The sequence below is a fragment of the Myodes glareolus genome, chromosome 6 (assembly GCF_982192425.1).
Source record: "Myodes glareolus chromosome 6, mMyoGla1.1, whole genome shotgun sequence".
Lineage (NCBI taxonomy): Eukaryota > Metazoa > Chordata > Mammalia > Rodentia > Cricetidae > Myodes > Myodes glareolus.
The window spans coordinates 10979308-10998570 of record NC_142031.1 but is presented as its reverse complement, the minus strand read 5'-3'; the positions used below and the strand labels follow the sequence as shown (position 1 = coordinate 10998570).

The 19263-nt window shown below is 38.9% G+C and overlaps 1 protein-coding gene across 1 annotated transcript in view; it reads left to right on the top strand.

Annotated features, from left to right (window-relative positions):
- Nucleotides 1-18338, top strand: part of LOC148121638 (vomeronasal type-2 receptor 116-like) — a 32322-nt gene extending 13984 nt beyond the window's left edge. Inside the window, exon 5 of the mRNA XM_087906688.1 lies at nucleotides 17434-18338. Within this exon, the coding sequence (XP_087762814.1) occupies nucleotides 17434-18338 (905 nt within the window). The remainder of the gene's footprint in view (nucleotides 1-17433) is intronic.
- Nucleotides 18339-19263: the final 925 nt, after the last annotated feature.

Here is a 19263-nt window from a genome sequence, read left to right as displayed (position 1 = left end):
GTTCTTGGATTCATTTTTCAAGTAATTTATTGAGAATTTTTGCATCGATGTTCATGAAGGAGTTTGATCTCTAATTCTATTTCTTTGTTGCATCTTTGTCTGGCTTGGCTATCAGAGCAACTGTGGCCTATTAAAAAAATTTACATATTCATTCTGTTTCAATTGTTCAGAAGAAGTTGAAGAGTATTGGTTGTTTCAGGGCAAAGAGCGGCTTGTTCATCCTGGCAGCCTGGCTAGTTTACACCTGAAATAATCAGACAGAAACTGTATTAATTAAATCACTGCCTGGCCCATTAGCTTTAGTTTCTTCACGGTGTGGGAGGTCCTTCTGTCCATGTGCAGCTATTGGTATTATCTCTTCTATGAAATGTAGATAGAATTCTGCACTGAAGCCATATGTCCAGGACAGTTTTTTTGGTTGGGAGATTTTTTAATAACTGTTTCTATTCTTTATGATATTGGTTTAATTTTGGTTTGTAGTAACTGTTAATCAATTTTTCCATTTCTTTTAGATTTTCCTGTATTTTGCAGTATAGGTTTTTGAAATATGACTTAATGATTCTCTTTTCTCTCTCTGTCTCTTTCTGTCTCTCTGTCTCTGTCTCTGTCTCTGTCTCTGTCTCTGTCTCTGTCTCTCTCTCTCTGTGTGTGTGTATGTGTATTTGGGTTTTCAAGAGAGGGTTTCTCTGTGGTTTGTAGTCTGTCCTGAAAGTAGCTCTTGTAGGCCCAGCTGACCTCAAAATCACAGAGATGCACCTGCCTTTGCTTCATGAGTGCGGGAATTAAAGGCCTGCACCACTACTGAGACCCTAATGATTCTCTGGTTTCTTCAGTGTCTGTTGTTATCTCTACCTTTTCATTTCTGAGTTGGTTAACTTGGATTTTCTTTCTCTGTTTTTTTTTAGTTAATATGGATAAGCATTTGTCTATCTTGCTGACTTTCTCTATAAAGAAATTCTTTGTTTCATTGATTCTTTTAATTGCAGTCTTTGTTTCAATTTCATTGATTTCAGACCATGTTTGGTTATTTCCTGTCATCTACTCCTTCTGTTTGGGTTTCATTCTTTTTGTTCTACAGCCTTCAGTTGTGCTGTTAAGTTGATAGTATGAGGTTTTCCAAATTCTATTTTTTTAAATTTTTTTTGTTTCTTATCATATTTTTTCTTGATTTTTATTCAGCTCAACATTTTACTCTGCTCAACTCCCTGCCTTTCCCTTCCCATTCAACCCTCACCCAAAGTCCCCATGCTCCCAATTTACTTAGGAGATTTTGTCTTTTTCTTCTTTTTATGTAGATTAGATCTAATGTATGTCTTTCTTAGAGATTTCATTATTTTCAAGGTTCTGGGGGGTTGTGATTTTTAGGCTGGTTTTCTTTGCTTTATGTTTAAAAAACACTTATGAGTGAGTACACATGATAATTGTCTTTCTGAGTCTGGGTTACCTCACTCAAAATGATATTTTTTAGCTCCATGCGATTGAATGCAAATTACAAGATGTAATTATTTTTTCTTCTATGTGGTAATGTACCGCATTTTTCTTTGTTCAAGGGGCATTTAAGCTGTTTCTAGGTTCTGGCTATGACAAACAATGCTGCTATGAACATAGTTGAACACATGTCCTTGTGGCAAGGTTGAGAATCCTTTGGATATATACCCCAAAGTGGTATTGCTGGGTCTTGAGTAAGGCTGTTTCCTGATTTTCTAAGAAATCACAAGATTGATATCCAAAGGGTTTGAACCAACTTGCACTCCCACCAGCAATACAGAAGAGTTCTCTTTTCCCCTCAACCTCTTCAGCTAAGGTGTCATCAGTGTTTTTATCTTGGCCATTCATACAGGTGTAAGGTGGAATCACTGAGTTGTTTTGTGATCTGATAAGATACATGGGGTTATTCCAGGTTTTTAGATATCTTGAGGTTTGTTTGGTTACTGAGTATGTGTTCAGTTTTTGAGAAGATTCCATGAGGTGCTGTGAAGACGGTATAATCTTTTATGTTTGGTTGGAATATTCTATAGATGTCTGTTAAGTCCATTTGTGTTATAACATCTTTTAGTTCCTTTATTTTCCTGTTAATTTATTGTCTGACAGACCTGTCCAGTGGTGAGAATGGAGTGTTGAAGTCTCCCACTATTAGTGTGTGGGGTTTAGTGCATGATTTAACCTTTGGCAGTGTTTCTTTTATATATGTCTGTGCCCTTGTATTTGGGGCATACATGTTCAGTATTGAGATTTGCTCTTGATAGATTTTCCCAGTGACTAATATGAAATGTTCTTCTTTATCTCTTTTGATTGATTTTCATTTGGAGTCTATTTTGTTAGATATTAGGATAGCTATACCAGCTTGTTTCTTAGGTCTATCTGATTGGAAATTTTTTCCCCCAACCCTTTACTCTGTGGTGATGTCTGTCTTTGAGTTTGAGGTGTGTTTGTTGTATAGAGTAGATGGATGGATTCTGTTTTGTATTCAATCTGTTAGCCTGATTCCTGTTAAATGTGAGAAATGTGAGTTGAGTCGATTTATATTAAGAGAAACTAGTGAACAGTGATTGCTATCTTCCTAAATTTAGATTTCATTATTGGTGATATTAATTTGTGTGTTTTTCCCTACTTTGGAATTTTTTGCTGTGAGATCATGAATTGTCAGTTTCTTTCTTTTTATCTATATTTTTTTGATGTAGCCAACTTCCTTGAGTTGGAGTTATTCTTTTTTCTTTTTTCTGTTTTATTTTATTTTTTTAAATTTCTACCTCCTCCCATTTTCCTACTCTCTCCCCCTTCTTCCTCCCCCTCCCTCTCCAGTCCAAAGAGCAGTCAGGGTTCAATGCCCTGTGGGAATTCCAAGGTCCTCCCACTCCATCCAGGTCTAAGAAGGTGAGCATCCAAACAGACTAGGCTCCTACAAAGGCAGTCCATGAAGTAGAATCAAAACCCAGTGCCATTGTCCTTGGCTTTTCCGTCAGCCCTCATTGTCAGCCACATTCAGAGAGTCCAGTTTGATCACATGCTCCATCAGTCCCAGTCCAGCTGGTCATGTTGGGCTCCCATTAGTTCAGCCCTGCCGTTTCAGTGGGTGGGTGCACCCCTCGTGTCCTGACTTCCTTGTTCATGTTCTCCCTCCTTCTGCTCCTCATTTGGACCTTGGGAGCTCAGTCCAGTGCTCCAATGTGGATCTCTGTCTCTATCTCCATCCATCACCAAATGAAGGTTCTATGGTGATATGCAAGATATTCATCAGTGTGGCTATAGGATAGGGCCAATTCAGGCGCTCTCACCTCAGCTGCCCAAGGAACAATCTGGGGACATCACCTTTTACACCTGGGAACCCCTCTAAAGTCAAGTCTCTTAACAATCCTAAAATAGCTACCTTAATTAAGATATCTACTTCCCTGCTCCCATATCCACCCTTCCTCCATCATAACCCTCCCATTCCTCCCAGCTCTTCCTATCCTCTCTTTCTCACTTCTCTCTCCCCAGCTACCCTTACCCCCCACCCCACACCACCCCCACCCCCAATCTCCCAATTTTTGCCTGGCAATCGTGTCTACTTCCAATATCCAGGAGGATAACTATATGCTTTTCTTTGGGTTCACCTTCTTATTTAGCTTCTCTAAGATAATGAATTATAGACTCAATGTCCTTTAATTATGACTAGAATCCACTTATGAGTAAGTACATACCATAGTCATCTTTTTGGGTCTGGGTTACCTCACTTAGGATAGTGTTTTCTATTTCCATCCAATTGCTTGCAAAATTCAAGATGTCGTTGATTTTTACTGCTGAGTAGTACTCTAATGCATATATATTCCACACTTTCTCTATCCATTCTTCCATTGAGGGGCATCTAGGTTGTTTCCAGGTTCTGGCTATTACAAATAATGCTGCTACGAACATAGTTGAACAAATGCTTTTGTAGTATGATAGGGCATCTCTTGGGTATATTCCCAAGAGTGGTATTGCTGGATCCTGGGGTAGGTTGATCCCAAATTTCCTGGGAAACCACCACACTGATTTCCAAAGTGGTTTCACAAGTTTGCATTCCCACCAGCAATGGATGAGTGTTCCCCTTACTCCACATCCTCTCCAGCAAAGGCTATCGTTGGTGTTTTTGATTTTAGCCATTCTGACAGGAATAAGATGGTATCTCAAAGTTGTTTTGATTTGCATTTCCCTGATTGCTAAGGAGGTTGAGAATGACTTTAAGTGTCTTTTGGCCATTTGAACATCTTCTGTTGAGAATTCTCTGTTCAGTTCAGTGCCCCATTTTTTTTAAACATTTATTTATTTACTTATTATGTATACAATATTCTGTCTGCAGACCAGAAGAGGGCACCAGACCTCATTGCAGATGGTTGTAGGCCACCATGTGGTTGCTGGGAATTGAACTCAAGACCTGTGGAAGAGCAGGCAATGCTCTTAATCACTGAGCCATCTCTCTAGTCCCCAAGTGCCCCATTTTTAATTGGTTAATTAGCACTTTAAAGTCTAGTTTCTTGAATTCTTTATAGATTTTGGAGATCAGACCTTTGTCTGTTGGGAGATTGGTGAAGATCTTCTCCCAATCAGTAGGTTGTCTTTTGTCTTAATGACAGTGACATTTGCTTTACAGAAGCTTCTCAGTTTCAGGAGGTCTCATTTATTCATTGTTGCTCTTGTTGTCAGTGCTACAGGGGTTCTACATAGGAAGTAGTCACCTGTGCCCATGTGTTGTAGACTACTTCCCACTTTCTCTTCTAACAGGTTCAGTGTGGTCAGATTAATAGTGAGGTCTTTAATCCATTTGGACTTGAGTTTTATTCATAGTGATAGATATGGATCTATTTTCATTCTTCTACAGGTTGACATCCAGTTATGTCAGCACCATTTGTTGAAGATGGTTTCTTTCTTCCATTTTATACTTTTAGCTCCTTTGTTGAAAATCAGGTGTTCATAGGTTTGTGGATTAATATCGGGATCTTCATTTCGATTCCATTGGTCAACATCACTGTTTTTGTGCCAATACCAAGCTGTTTTCATTACTGTAGCTTTGTTATAGTGTTTGAAGTAAGGGATTGTAATGCCTCTGGAAGTACTTTTATTCTATAGGATTGTTTTGGCTATCCTGGGTTTTCTGTTTTTCCATGAAATTCTGATTATTGTTCTCTCAAGGTCTGTGAAGAAATTTGTTGGGATTTTGATGGAGATTGCATTGAATTTATAGATTGCTTTTGGTAGAATTGCCATTTTTACTATGTTGATCCTCCCCACGCAAGAGCATGGGAGATCCTTCCATTTTCTGGTATCCTCTTCAATTTCTTTCTTCAAAGCCTTAAAGTTCTTGTCAAATAGTTCTTTCACTTTCTTTGTTAGAGTTACCACAAGGTACTTTGTGCTATTTGTGGCGGCTATCGTGAAAGGTGATGTTTCTCTGATTTCTCTCTCTCTTTCTTTATCCTTTGTGTATAGGAGGGCAACTGATTTTTTGGAGTTGATCTTGTATCCTGCCACATTACTAAAGGTGCTTATCAGCTCTAGGAGTTCTTTGGTAGAGTTTTTGGGGTCGCTTATCATATCATCTGCAAATAATGAAAGTTTGACTTCTTCCTTTCCAATTTGAATCCCCTTGTTCTCCTTATGCTGTCTTATTGCTATTGCTAGAACTTCAAGCACTATATTGAAGAGGGATGGAGAGAGTGGACAGTGTTGTCTTGTTCTTGATTTTAGAGGGATGTCTTTGAGTTTCTCTCCATTTAATTTAATGCTCGTTGTTGGCTTGCTGTATATTACTTTTATTATATTTAGGGATGAACCTTGTATCCCTAATGTCTCCAAGACCTTTATCATAAAGGGGTGTTGAATTTTGTCAAATATTTTTTCATCATATAATGAAATTTTTTCCTGAACACTTTGCTCTGTGGTGATGTCTGTCTTTGAGTTTGAGATGTGTTTGTTGTATAGAGTAGATGGATGGATTCTGTTTTGCATCCAATCTATTAGCCTGTTTCTTTTTAAATGTGACTTGAGTCAATTTATATTAAGGGAAATTAATGATCAGTGCTTGCTATCTCCTTTAATTTAGTTTTCATTATTGGTGAAGTTAATTTGTGTTTTTTTCCCTACTTTGGGATTTTTGGCTGTAAGAGCATCAATTATTGGGTTCTTTTTCTTTTCTTTTTATGAAGTCAACGTCCTAGGGTTGACTTTTCTATTCTGACACTGTGTGTAGGGCTGGTTTTGTGGCTAGGTATTGGTGAAATCTAGATTTCTCATGGAATATCTTGTTTTGACCTTCTATGTTGATTGAATGTTTTTCTGAGTATAGTAGTCTGGACTGGCAGCCATGGTCTTTTAATGTCTGCATAATGCTTGATCATGATCTTCTGGCTTTCTTTGTCTCCAATGAGAAGTCAGGTGTGATTTTGATAGGTATGCCTTTATATTTTACTTGGCCTTTTTCCTTTGCTGCTCTTAATATTCTTTCTTTATTCTGTATGTTTAGTGGTCTGATTATTATGTGCCAAGGGGATTTATTTTTGATACAGTCTATTTGGTTTTCTATACACCTTTTGTATCTTCATAGGCACATCTTTCATTAGGTTGGGAAAGTTTTCTTCCATGATTTTGTTAAATATACTTTTTCTGCTTTTAAGTTGAATTTCTTCTCCTTCTTCTTTACCTATTATTCTTAGGTTTGGTCTTTCCATGGTGTCCCATATTTCCTGGATAATATGGGTTCAGCTATTGCTATATTTAATGTTTTCTTTGACTGATGAGTCTATTTCCTCTATTGTAATCTTCAACGCTTGAAATTCTCTCTTCTATTTCTTGTATTCTGCTGGTTATGCTTTCATTTGTGGTTCCTGATCATTTTCTCATGATTTCTGTTTCTATAAATCCCCTGGCTTGTGTTTTTTTAATTGTATATATTTCAGTTTTTAAGGCTTGAGTAGTTTCTTACATATGTTTGATTGCTGTTTTTTGGTTTTCTGAAGGGATTTGCTAATGTCTTCCAAATTTTTGTCTGTCTTTTCCTCTATTTTTTGAAGGAATATCTCATTTCCTCTTTAAGAGTCTCAAACCTTCTCTTGAAGTTATTTTTTAGGTCCTTTTCTTCTGCTTTGTCAATATTTGGTAGATCAAGTCTTGCTGTTGAAGGGTCTCTAGATTTTACTGGTGTTGTATAGTTCTTTGGGGTGTTGAATGTGCTCTTATCTTATCTACTCATCTTTTATTCTAAATGGTATGGTTTGGGCTGTGACTCTGGTCATTAATCTCGGTGCCAGTGGATCCAAGGCTCAGATGGTTATTCCTTGTGGGACAGTCAGTACCATGGATCTAGTTACCGCATTGATCACTCAGTGTTCCTGGAGGTCACTTGCGCTTCTGGGGTTTTCCTCTCTCCCATGGATTTTGCTGTCTCAGGCTTGCTCTGGCTTAGGATGCCAACTCAGACCTGTTTCTGTAAATGTTCATGGTCTGCATCTGCTTCTGCAAAGGACCCTAGATCGGGGTTGGTCCTGTAAAGGTCTCTGGCTCCTATCTACCCCTTCTGATATCCCATACTTGGGTGTGCCAGGACCCACAGAGGACCTGGCTCAGGCCTACCCTCTCAGAGGTCTCAGACTCACAGCCATATCTGCAGGGGATCTGGGACATGTCTACTCACTGGAAGGTCCCAGATTCATGCCCCGATCTGCAATGGTCTCTGACTCTGGCCCACTCGCTCAGTGGTTGCTCCCCTGTACCTGCTCCTGTGGAGTTTGCTGTCTCAGCTCTGTTCAGTGCCAGGTTGCTGGCTCAGTCCTGCCTCTGCAAATATTCCTGGTCAAGATCAATTCCTCTTCCAAGGCTGGGACACCATAAACTAAACTGAGTTTACTTAGTTCTATTCCTGAACAATTTTATACATGTCTCTCTTTTGCTAGTTCCTCTCCCTGTATGCAGCTTTCCATGGCATATGTCTCACAGCTTGGGAATCTCAATATCCTATCATCTCAAAATACGAATGTGGCTCATCTTCACAGATGCATTCAATGAACTCTCACAGGATCTCCACTGAGTTTCTGACTCTGGGAATTTCTTCATCAAAAAAGGGGTCACATACAAACAGTAACTGTTTTTACTGTGTAACATGTTGCAGTTTCCCAGCCTTCCAAAGAGCTCAGTTCATCATCTCCCTGCAGTAGGATCTTCACCACAGCACCAGGTTTCCCAAATTCTTTATGTAGGCACTTAGTGCTATGAACTTTCCTCTTAGTTTATACTTTCCTAGTGTCCCATTAGTTTAGGTATGTTGTGGATTCATTTCATTGAATGCTAGGATGTCCTTAATTTCTTTCTATATTTTTACTTTACCCAGTGATGGTTCAGTTAAGAGCATTTCCATGAGTTTGTACATTTTTTTGGGTTGTGTTCCTGCTGAACTCTAACTTTAACCCATACTGGTTTTTTTGTTTTATTATTATTATTATTTATTCATTTATTTATAAAAAATTTCCGCTTCCTCCCCTCCTCCCAATACCCTCCCACTCCTCTCACTCCATCCCCTTCTACCTCTCCAGTCCCAAGAGCAGTCAGGGCCTCCAGCCCTGTGGGAAGTTCGAGTTCCTCCCCCCTTCCTACAGGTACAGGAAGGTGAGCATCCAAACAGACTAGGATCCCAGAAAGCCAGCACATCAAGATGAAACAAGGCCCAGCGCTATTGACAATGGCCTCCCAGTCAGCCACCATGTCAGCCACATTCAGAGAATCCGGCCCGATAACAAGCTCGATCAGACCCAGTCCAGCTGGCCCTGGTGAGCTCCCACCAGACAAGTCCCATTTTATCAGTGGGTGAATGCACCCCTCACGGTCCTGACTTCCTTGTTCATGTTCTCCCTTCTTCCAGTCCTCATTTAGACCTTGGGGGCTCAGTCCAGTGCTCCAATGTGGGTCTCTGTCTCTATCCTATCTCCATCCCTCGTCAGATGAAGGTTCCCTCTGATCCTGTCTTCCTTGCTCAAGCTCTCCCTCCATCTGCTTCTCATTTGGACCTAGGGAGTTAAGTCCAGTGCTCCAATGTGTGTCTCTGTCTCTATCTCCATCCATCACCAGATGAAGGTTCTATGGTGATATGCAAAATATTCATCAGTATGGTTATGGTCTAAGGCCAGTTCAGGCACCCTCTCCTCTGCTGCCCAGGGAACAATCTGGGAACCTCTCCTTGCACCTGGGAACCCCTCCAGAATCAAGTCTCTTTCAAACCCCAAAATGGATCCCTTAGTTGATATGCACACCTCCCCACTCCCATATCCATCCTTCCTACCTCCCGCAATCCCATACCCCCAAGCTATCCCGAATCCTCTCCTTCTCCCTTCTCTCTAACCATCTCCCCTTACATCCAACCCTCCACCCCCCATGCACCCAAGGTTGCCTGGCAATCTTGTCTACTTCCAATATCCAGAAGGATAACTATATGATTTTTTTCAGGTTCACCTTCTTATTTAGCTTCTCTAGGATCATGAATTACAGGCTCAAAGACCTTTAATTATGGCAAGAATCCACTCATGAGTGAGTACATACCATATTCCTCTTTTTGGGTATGGGTTACCTCACTCAGGAAAGCATTTTCTATTTTCATCCATTTGCATGCAAAATTCAAGATGTCATTGTTTTTTACCGCTGAGCAAAACTCTAAAATGTATATGTTCCACACCTTTTTAAACCATTCTTCGATGGAAGGGCACCTAGGTTGTTTCCAGGTTCTGGCTATTACAAATAGTGCTGCTATGAACATAGTTGAACAAATGCTTTTGTAGTATGATAGAGCATCTCTTGGGTATATTCCCAAAGAGGAGCTGCTGGGTCCTGAGCGAGGTTGACTCCCAGTTTCCTGAGGAACCGCCACACTGATTTCCACAGTGGTTTTACAAGTTTTCATACCCCCACCAACAATGGATGAGTGTTCCCCTCACTCCACATCCTCTCCAGCATAGGCTATCGTTGGTGTTTTTGAGTTTAGCTACTCTGACAGGTGTAAGATGGTATCTCAAAGTTGTTTTGATTTGCATTTCCCTGATTGCTAAGGAGGTTGAGCATGACCTTAAGTGTCTTTTGGCCATTCAAAGTTCTTCTGTTGAGAATTCTCTGTTCAGTTCAGTACCCCATTTTTAAAATTGGGTTAATTAGAGTTTTAGTGTCTAGTTTCTTGAGTTGTTCGTATATTTTGGAGATCAGACCTGTGTCTGATGAGGGGTTGGGGAAGATCTTCTCCTAGTCAGAAAGTAACCTTTTCGTCTTACTGACAGTGTCCTTTGCTTTACAGAAGCGTCTCAGTTTAGGAGGTCCCATTTATTCATTGTTGGTCTTATTGTCTGTGCTACTGGGGTTCTACCGAAATGGTCTCCTGTGCCCGTGTCTTGTAGACTACTTCCCACTTTCTCTTCTATTAGGTTCAATGTGGTCATAATAATATTGAGATCTTTAATCCATTTGGATTTGAGTTTTGTGCATGGTGATAATTATGGATCTAATTTCATTCTTCTACAGGTTGACATCCAGTTATACCAGAACCATTAGTTAAAGATGCTTTTATTCTTCCATTGTATACTTTTAGCTCCCTTGTCAAAAATCAGGTATTCATAGCTTTGTGGGTTAATATCCGGGTCTTCTATTTGATTCCATATGTTGACTTCTCTGTTCTTATGCCAATACCAAGCTGTTTTCAATACTGTAGCTCTGTAATAGAGCTTGAAGTCAGGGATGGTAATGCCTCCCAAAGTTCCTTTATTGTATAAGATTGTTTTGGCTATCCTGGGTTTTTGTTTTGCCATATAAAGCTGATTATTGTTATCTCAAGGTCTGTGAGGAATTTTGTGGGGATTTTAATGGGAATTGCATTGAATCTATAGATTGCTTTTGGTAGATTTGCCATTTTTACTATGTTGATTTTCCCAATCCAAGAGCAAGGGAGATCTTTCCATTTTCTGGTATCCTTCTCATTTTCTTTCTTCAAACACTAAAAGTTCTTGTCAAATAGGTCTTTCACTTCCTTGGTTAGAGTTACCCCAAGATATTTTATGCTATTTGTGGCTATCGTGATAGGTGATGTTTCTCTGATTTCCCACTCTGTTTCTTTATTCTTTGTGTATAGGAGGGCAGCTGATTTTCTAGAGTTGATCTTGTATCCTGCCACATTACTAAAGGTGCTTATCAGCTGTAGGAGTTCTTTGGTAGAGTTTTTGGGGTCGCTTATGTACACTTTCATATCATCTGCAAATAACGAAAGTTTAACTTCATCCTTTCCAATTCGAATCCCCTTGATCCCCTTATGTTGTCTTATTGCTATTGCTAGAACTTAAAGCACTATATTGAAGAGGTATGGAGAGAGTGAACAGCCCTGTCATGTTTCTGTTTTTAGAGGAATGGCTTTGTGTTTCTATCCATTCAATTTGATGTTAGCTGTCGGCTTGCTGTAAATAGCTTTTATTATATTTAGGTATGATCCTGTATCCCCAATCTCTCCAACACCTTTATCATAAAGGGGTGTTGAATTTTGTCAAATGCTTTGTCAGCATCCAATAAAATGATCATATGGTTTTTTCTTTCAGTTTATTTATATGATGGATTATATTGATAGATTTGCATATGTTGAACCAGCCCAGCATCTCTGGGATGAAGCCTACTTGATCATAATGGATAATTTTTCTAATGTGTTCTTGCCAGTATTCTGTTGAGAATTTTTGCGTCGATGTTCATGAGTGATATTGACCTGTAATTCTCTTTCTTGGTTGTGTCTTTGTGTGATTTTGGTATCATGGTAACTGTAGCTTCATAAAAAGAGTTTGGGAATGACTCTTCTGTTTCTATATTGTGAAATACATTAAGGATTATTGGTAATAGCTCTTCTTGGAAGTTCTGGTAGAATTCTGCATTGAAACCATCTGGTCCTGGGCTTTTTTTGGTAGGGAGGTTTTTGATAAGAGCTTCTATTTCTTCACTACTAACAGATCTATTAAGATTTTTCACCTGGTCTTGATTTAACTTTAGTAAATGGTACTTATCTAAAAACAAGTCCATTTCTTGTACATTTTCCAACTTTGTGGCATATAAGCTTTTGTAGTAAGCTCTAATGATTCTCTGAATTTCCTCTGTGTCTGTGTTTACGTCCCCCTTTTCATTTCTGATCTTATTAATTTGCGTGTACTCTCTCTGCCATTTGATTAGTTTGGCTAGGGGTTTGCCAATCTTGGTGATTTTCTCCAAGAATCAGCTTTTTGCTTCATTGATTCTTTGAATTGTTTTCTGTGTTTCTATTTTGTTGATTTCAGTCCTCAGTTTGATTATTTCCAGTCTTCTACTCCTCCTGGGTGAGTCTGCTTCTTTTTTTTTCCAGAGCTTTCAGGTGTTCTGTTAAGTCTCCAATGTGTGCTTTCTCCGATTTCTTTAATTGGGCACTTAGTGCTATGAACTTTCCTCTTAGCACTGCTTTCATTGTGTCCCATGGGTTTGAGTATGTTGTGTATTTTCATTAAATTCAAGGAAGACTTTAATTTCTTTCTTTATTTCTTCGTTGACCCAGAGGTGATTCAGACTGTTTAGCTTCCATGAGTTTGTAGGCCTCCTGGGGTTAGAATTGTTGTTGAATTCTAGCTTTATTCCTTGGTGATCTGACAAGACACAGGTGGTTACTGATTTTTTTTTTGTATCTGTGGAAGTTTGCTTTGTTACCGAGTATGTGGTCAATTTTTGAGAAGGTTCCATGGGCTGCAGAGAAGAAGGTATATTCTTTCCTATTTGGGTGGAATGTTCTATAGATGTCTGTTAAGTCCATTTTATTCATTACTTCTATTAATTCTCTTATTTCTCGGTTAGGTTTCTATCTGATTGACCTGTCCATTGGTGAGAGAGGTGTGTTGAAGTCTCCTACTATTAGTGTGTGTGGTTTGATGAATGCTTTGAGTTCTAAAAGTTTTTCTTTTACATAAGTGGGTATGTTATATTACCCACTTTTTTTATTAGGGGCATAGATATTCAGGATTGAGACTTCCTCCTGATGAATTGTTCCTGTTATGAATATGAAATGTCCATCTCTATCTCTTCTGATTGATTTTAGTTTGAAGTCAATTTTGTTGGAAGTTAGAATGGCCATACCCGCTGGTTTCTTGGGTCCATTTGCTTGAAAAACCTTTTCCCAACCCTTTACTCTGAGTAGATGCCTGTCCTTTTGGTTGAGGTGTGTTTCTTGTAAACGGCAGAATGCTGGATCCTGTTTTCACATCCAATCTCTAAGTCTGGGCCTTTTTATAGGTGAATTGAGACCATTGATATTAAGTGATATTAATGACCAGTGGTTGTTGACTCTGGTTATTTTTTTTATTTTTTATTTTTTGCAATAGAGTTTGTGTGTTTCCCTTCTCTGAGTTGTGCTTGTGAATGATCACTAGATGTCTGAGTTATTGTAGGCAGTGTTGGCAATGTTGGAGTCCTTGGGTTGTGATTTTCCTTCTATTATTTTCTGTAAGACTGGATTTGAGGCTATGTATTGTTTAAATTTGCTTTTATCCTGGAATATTTTGTTTTCTCCATTCATAGTGAATGATAGCTTGGCTGGATATAGTACTCTGGGCTTGTATTCATGGTCTCTTAGTTTCTGCAGTACCTCTATCCATGACCTTCTGGCTTTCATGGTTTCCATAGAGAAGTCCAGTGTAAGCCTGATAGGTTTACCTTTATAAATTACTTGACCTTTTTCCTTTGCAGCTCTTAATATTCTTTCTTTAATCTGTATGTTTTGTATTTTGATTATTATATGGCGAGAGGATGCTTTTTTTGGATGCCGTCTATTCAGTGTTCTGTATGCTTCTTGAACCTTCATAGGAATATCCTTCTTTAGGTAGGGAAAGTTTTCTTCTATAATTTTGTTGAATATATTTTCTGGGCATTTGATCTGCAATTCTTCTCCTTCTTCTACTCCTATTATTCTTAGATTTGGTCTTCTTATTGTATCCCAGATATCTTGAATGTTTTGTGATGAGAATTTGTTTGATTTGCTGTTTTCTTTGATCAGAGCATTTATTTTTCTCTATGGTATCTTCAGAATCTGAGATTTGTTCTTCTATCTCTTGTATTCTATTGGTTATGCTTGATTCTGTAGTCTCTGTTCATTTACCTAGATTTTCCATATCCAGCCAGCTCTCGATTTGTGTTTTCTTCATTGCCTCCATTTCAGTTTTCAATTCTTGAACTGTTTCCATTACCTGTTTGATTGTTTTTTCTTGGTTTCCCAGGGTATCATTTACAGATTTACTCATTTCTTCAAACTTTTTGTTATACTTCTCATCCATTTCTTTACTCATTTCTTCAAACTTCGTGTTATACTTCTCATCCAGTTCTTTAAGGGAGTTATTCATATCCTATTTAAGGGACTCTATTGCTTTCATAATGGCACTTTTTTCCATTTCTGGTTTAAGGTGTTCAAGTCCTTCTGTTGTAGGGCCACTGGGATCGGGTGTTTTCATGTTATTTTTCAGATTGTTGGAGGAATTCTTGCCTTGGCGTCTGCCCATCTCTTCCTTCAAATGCTCTCTAATGGATCTTCTGGTACTGAGTCAGGTTCCCTTGTTGGCCAGGGACCTCCCTGACAAAAGGCCTACCTTTCTGCAGGCAGGCTATTGAAACACAGGAACTCCCTCCTGCCAGGTTGCACTTACCGCCCACTCCCAGTGCCCAAGCAGGCTGAGCTGGGGGATTTTATGTCCCCGAGGAATGGAGGAATAAGGGAAAGGGTTCCTGGGTGAAAGCTGGGATGGGATTGGAGGTGAGACGGCCTAGCAGGGTGAAGCAGCCCCAGCAGAATGACCAGGTAGTCAAGGGGGCCAGGGAATGTCTGAGTTCCTCCTTGCTCGGCATCTGCCGTGGATCAGGAGCAAACTCACCCCACTGATGGATCTTCTGCTACAGGATCAGTGCCCCTTGCTGGCCAGCACATCTTCCTTTTTGTAAATAAACTTATTTAAGTCAGAAAAAAATTATTTCTTCATTCTATTTGCTTAGTGTTTGATTATTATGGGGTGAGGGGACTATTTTTGGCCTAGCCAATTTGGAATTATGTAAGCTTCTTGTACCTTCATACACATGTCCTTCTTTAAGTTGTGATTTTTTTTGCTTTTGTTAAATATATTTTCTGTGTCTCTGAGCTGAGATTCCTCTCCTTTTACCCTCATTATCCTTAGGGTTGATCTTTTCATGTCGCCACAGATTTCATGGATCTAGTATGATTGTAATTTTTGGATTTAACATTTACTTTGACTTATGAATCTATTTCCACCATTTTATCTTTAACATCTCTGATTGTCTCTTCCATCTCTTGTATTCTTTCCATAATGCTTGAATCAGTAGTTCCTGTTCACTTTTCCATATTTTTCATTTCCTGAATTCCATCAGTTTATGCTTTGCTTATTGTTTCTATTTCAATTTTCAAGTCTTGAACTGTTTCCTTTAACTTTTGACTGTTTGTTCTTCCCTTTCTTTGTTTCTTTAAGGAATTTATTGATTTCTTCCAAACTTTCTTTGTCCTTTTTTTTGAGTTCTTAAGGCAATTGTGAATTTCCTCTTTCAGAGCCACTGCCATCTTCCTAAAGTTATTATTAAGACTATTTTCTTGTGTTTCAGCTCATTGGAAAGCTCAGATCTTACTGTTGTAGGATCATTAGCAGTCCCATATTGCTCTTTCACTTGTTGAATGTATTCTTGTGCTGGCATTTACTCATCTGTTCTTCCAGCAGGTGTGGGTCATGGCAGTGCCTAAGTAGTCTGTTCTTCCATCTGATATGGCTTGTGTCTGTGCATGATCTTCAACTGCTGAGTTTGCACTTGTACCTATGTAGTCTTCTAAGGTTACAAGGGATTACTGGCCATGGAGAGGATATTCAGGTGCCTGCTTGCTGCCTGTGACTGGGCCAGGAGTGCAGAGGAATGGACTTCTTTCTTCCCAGAATTATCCTGTTCTCATTGACCTGCCTCTACTTCCTGTCAGGTTGTCCCACCTATAATTGCTGCCTTTCTACTGGCCAATCAGCATTTATTTAAAATATAATTGACAAAATGTAGACCATTGTTTCACACCAAGTGTAGTGATGCAGCCTGGAGGCAGGTCTCTCAAACTGCTTGCCACTCATAAGAACAGCTGCTTGTTATGAACAATACTGAGGAGTACAGCATCCTTACTATCAGATGAGGACACAGCTAAGGGCATATTTATTTAATTTATTAGATTATATTTGCATTTCCTAATAACAAAATTATATTTATATAACCTTCCTTTCTCGTTTCCACTTCCTACTTACCCCATATAAACCCAACTGACCTCATATTCACCATCTCTTTTGATACCTTACTGTAAACACATACAAATTAATGAATCTGAAAGGACTATAGCCATCCCAAGCATGGAAGATATATCTCTAACAAACACTGTGCTTCTCTCACATTCCCATCACCTTGCTGTAAACCATTAGATTACTATGGTATCTTGAATAAAATTTGCCCCCATGACATCATGGGGAGTGATCCTATTAGATTATTTGGTCTTTTGGAGAAGATATGGTCTTATTGGATGAAGTGGTACACTGTGGAGGCAGAATATGAGGTTTCATATAAACTTAATAAACACACAGTGAGTCTGTTTACTTCCTGTTGCTAATGAATAAAAACAGAATTCAAAGCCTCTTCTACAATTCCAGGTCCATCTGCACATTACCATATCCAAACATAATGATGATGAACTGAACTTCTGGTTATAAAACACCCAATTGAATGTTTTTTTTTCTTTAAAAGAGTTGCCATGGTCATCATTTCTCTTCAAAGCAATATAAAGCCTAAGACAATTACCTTCCCAAAGCTAGTCACAAAGATCTATTCCCTTAATCAGCCACTTTCTCCACCTGAGACTGACTATCATTGTCCAGATATCAAAGTGTGAAGTCAAGCTAGAAAAAAATCCCTCATGAACATCCTAATTAACCTGATAATCCAATTTAACACTTCATCCTAAAATGGGGACACCCTTTTAACTTTATAAATTGTCATTTTCCCACAGGTTATGCCTGTTTCTACTCTAATCAGAGAATGCTTTGTATTCTTGGCCCAAATATCCACTCCTCTCCTTTGTTCTGTTCCCTTTTCCCTCATTCTCTATCACCTGTCTTTCTACTAAAAACATCTTTCCTTATAACATGACAAATGATGCCATTAACACACATTTAATAGACAAAGTAGTGATTGTTTGGATTTATTCCACTAAAGGATAATGAATGAGTATTGTGAAATGGAAGCATTGCTATGCAGCATTAACTTTTAATGTCATCCTCAACACAAGTGCAGATATTGCAATGCTAATTTTAACGCACATAAATGAAATGTCTTATCAATAAAAATGCTCAAGATTCACTAATCATAGTTTTCTTTCTCCATCAGATGTGGATCAGTGTGTAAAGTGTCCAGAGGACCAGTATGCCAATGCAGAACAGATCCATTGCTTTGACAAAACTGTGAGCTCTCTGACCTATGAAGACCCCTTGGGGATGGCTCTGACCTTAATGGCCTTGTGCTTCACTGCGTTCACTTCTGTGGTTCTTGGGGTCTTCATAAAGCACCATGACACCCCTCTTGTGAAGGCCAATAACCGGAATCTCAGCTACACCTTGCTTGTCTCACTCATCTTTTGTTTCCTGTGTCCCTTGCTCTTTATTGGTCATCCCAATGCACCTAAGTGCATCCTGCAGCAAATCACATTTGGAGTAGTATTCAGTGTGGCTGTTTCTACTGTGTTGGCCAAAACAGTGACTGTGCTTCTGGCTTTCAAAGTCACAATCCCCGGAAGACGGATAAGGTACTACCTGATTCCAAGGGCATCCAATTTCATTATTGGCATATGTGCCCTCATCCAAATTATCCTCTGTGCAATTTGGCTGGGAGTTTCTCCTCCGTTTATTGAAATTGATGTCAAGAGTGAGCAAAGCCACATCATCATTGTATGTAGCAAGGGCTCAATTATTGCATTTCATTGTGTCTTGGGATACCATGGAACCCTTGCATTAGGGAGCTTCATTGTGGCTTTCTTGGCCAGAAATCTCCCTGATACATTCAATGAAGCCAAGTTGCTGACATTCAGCATGCTGGTGTTCTGCAGTGTCTGGGTCACCTTTCTTCCTGTCTACCATAGCACCAAGGGCAAGGTTATGGTGGCTGTGGAGGTCTTCTCCATCTTGGCCTCCAGTGCAGGCTTGCTGGGGTGTATCTTTATCCCCAAGTGCTACATAATATTGCTAAGACCAGAAAGAAATTCTCTAAAAAAGTTAAAGAAGAAAGCATCTTTCTGAACTAGCATTTCCTAAATTGAAACTGACAGCTGTTGCTTTGTTACAAAACCACTTGTTTAGATACAATGAAAGAAGTATGCATTAGCTAGTGTCTTTCACTGTTTCTTCTAATAAAGATGCCTAAAATTGACATACATACATACTATTTTTCTGAATATAATGTCTTGTAATCTTTCATTCATCCACTTAATTTACAAGACCTGGCTATTGGACATAGCTGCATTGTAGAAGAATTTTTCTTTCTTTAATATACAATCAGTTTTAAAATAAACAAAAAAGTCCATACATTGATGTCTGAGTGAATGTATCTTTAACTGCCAGTGAGTGTTGAGACTAAAGACTCACATGATCTATTCCTATACTTTCTTCCAAATTCACTATGTCTCTATTTTCCTTCAAGTACAGGACTCCAAGAAACAACCACTCTACAGGAAAAAAAATGTACAGTGAGACAATGAAAAAAGAACATCTTATTAAGTGTTTCTGAGCAATTTGAGTTTCCCTTTTGAGAATTCTCAGTTTATTTCAGCACCCATTTAATATTGCAATCTTTGTTTTTGATATATAGTCTCTTGAGTTCTCCATATATTTTGGATATTAGACCTCTATCAGATGTGGAGTTGGTAAAAATATTTTCTCATTGTTGTAGGGAGAGGGCTGCTTGTTTTTCCTGGCTGTCCCGCTAGCTTAACTCCAAAATAATTACACAGAAACCATATTAATGAAAACACTGCTTGGCCCATTCGCTCTAGCTTCTTATTGGCCAAGTCTTATATTAATTTAACCCATTTCTAGTATTCTGTGTATTGCCAGGTGGAAGTGGCTTACCAGACAAAGTTCTAACTGGCATCTGTCTCAGGTGGAGAATCCATGGCATTTCTCTCTTACTCTGCCTTTCTTCCTCCCAGCATTCAGTTCTGTTCTC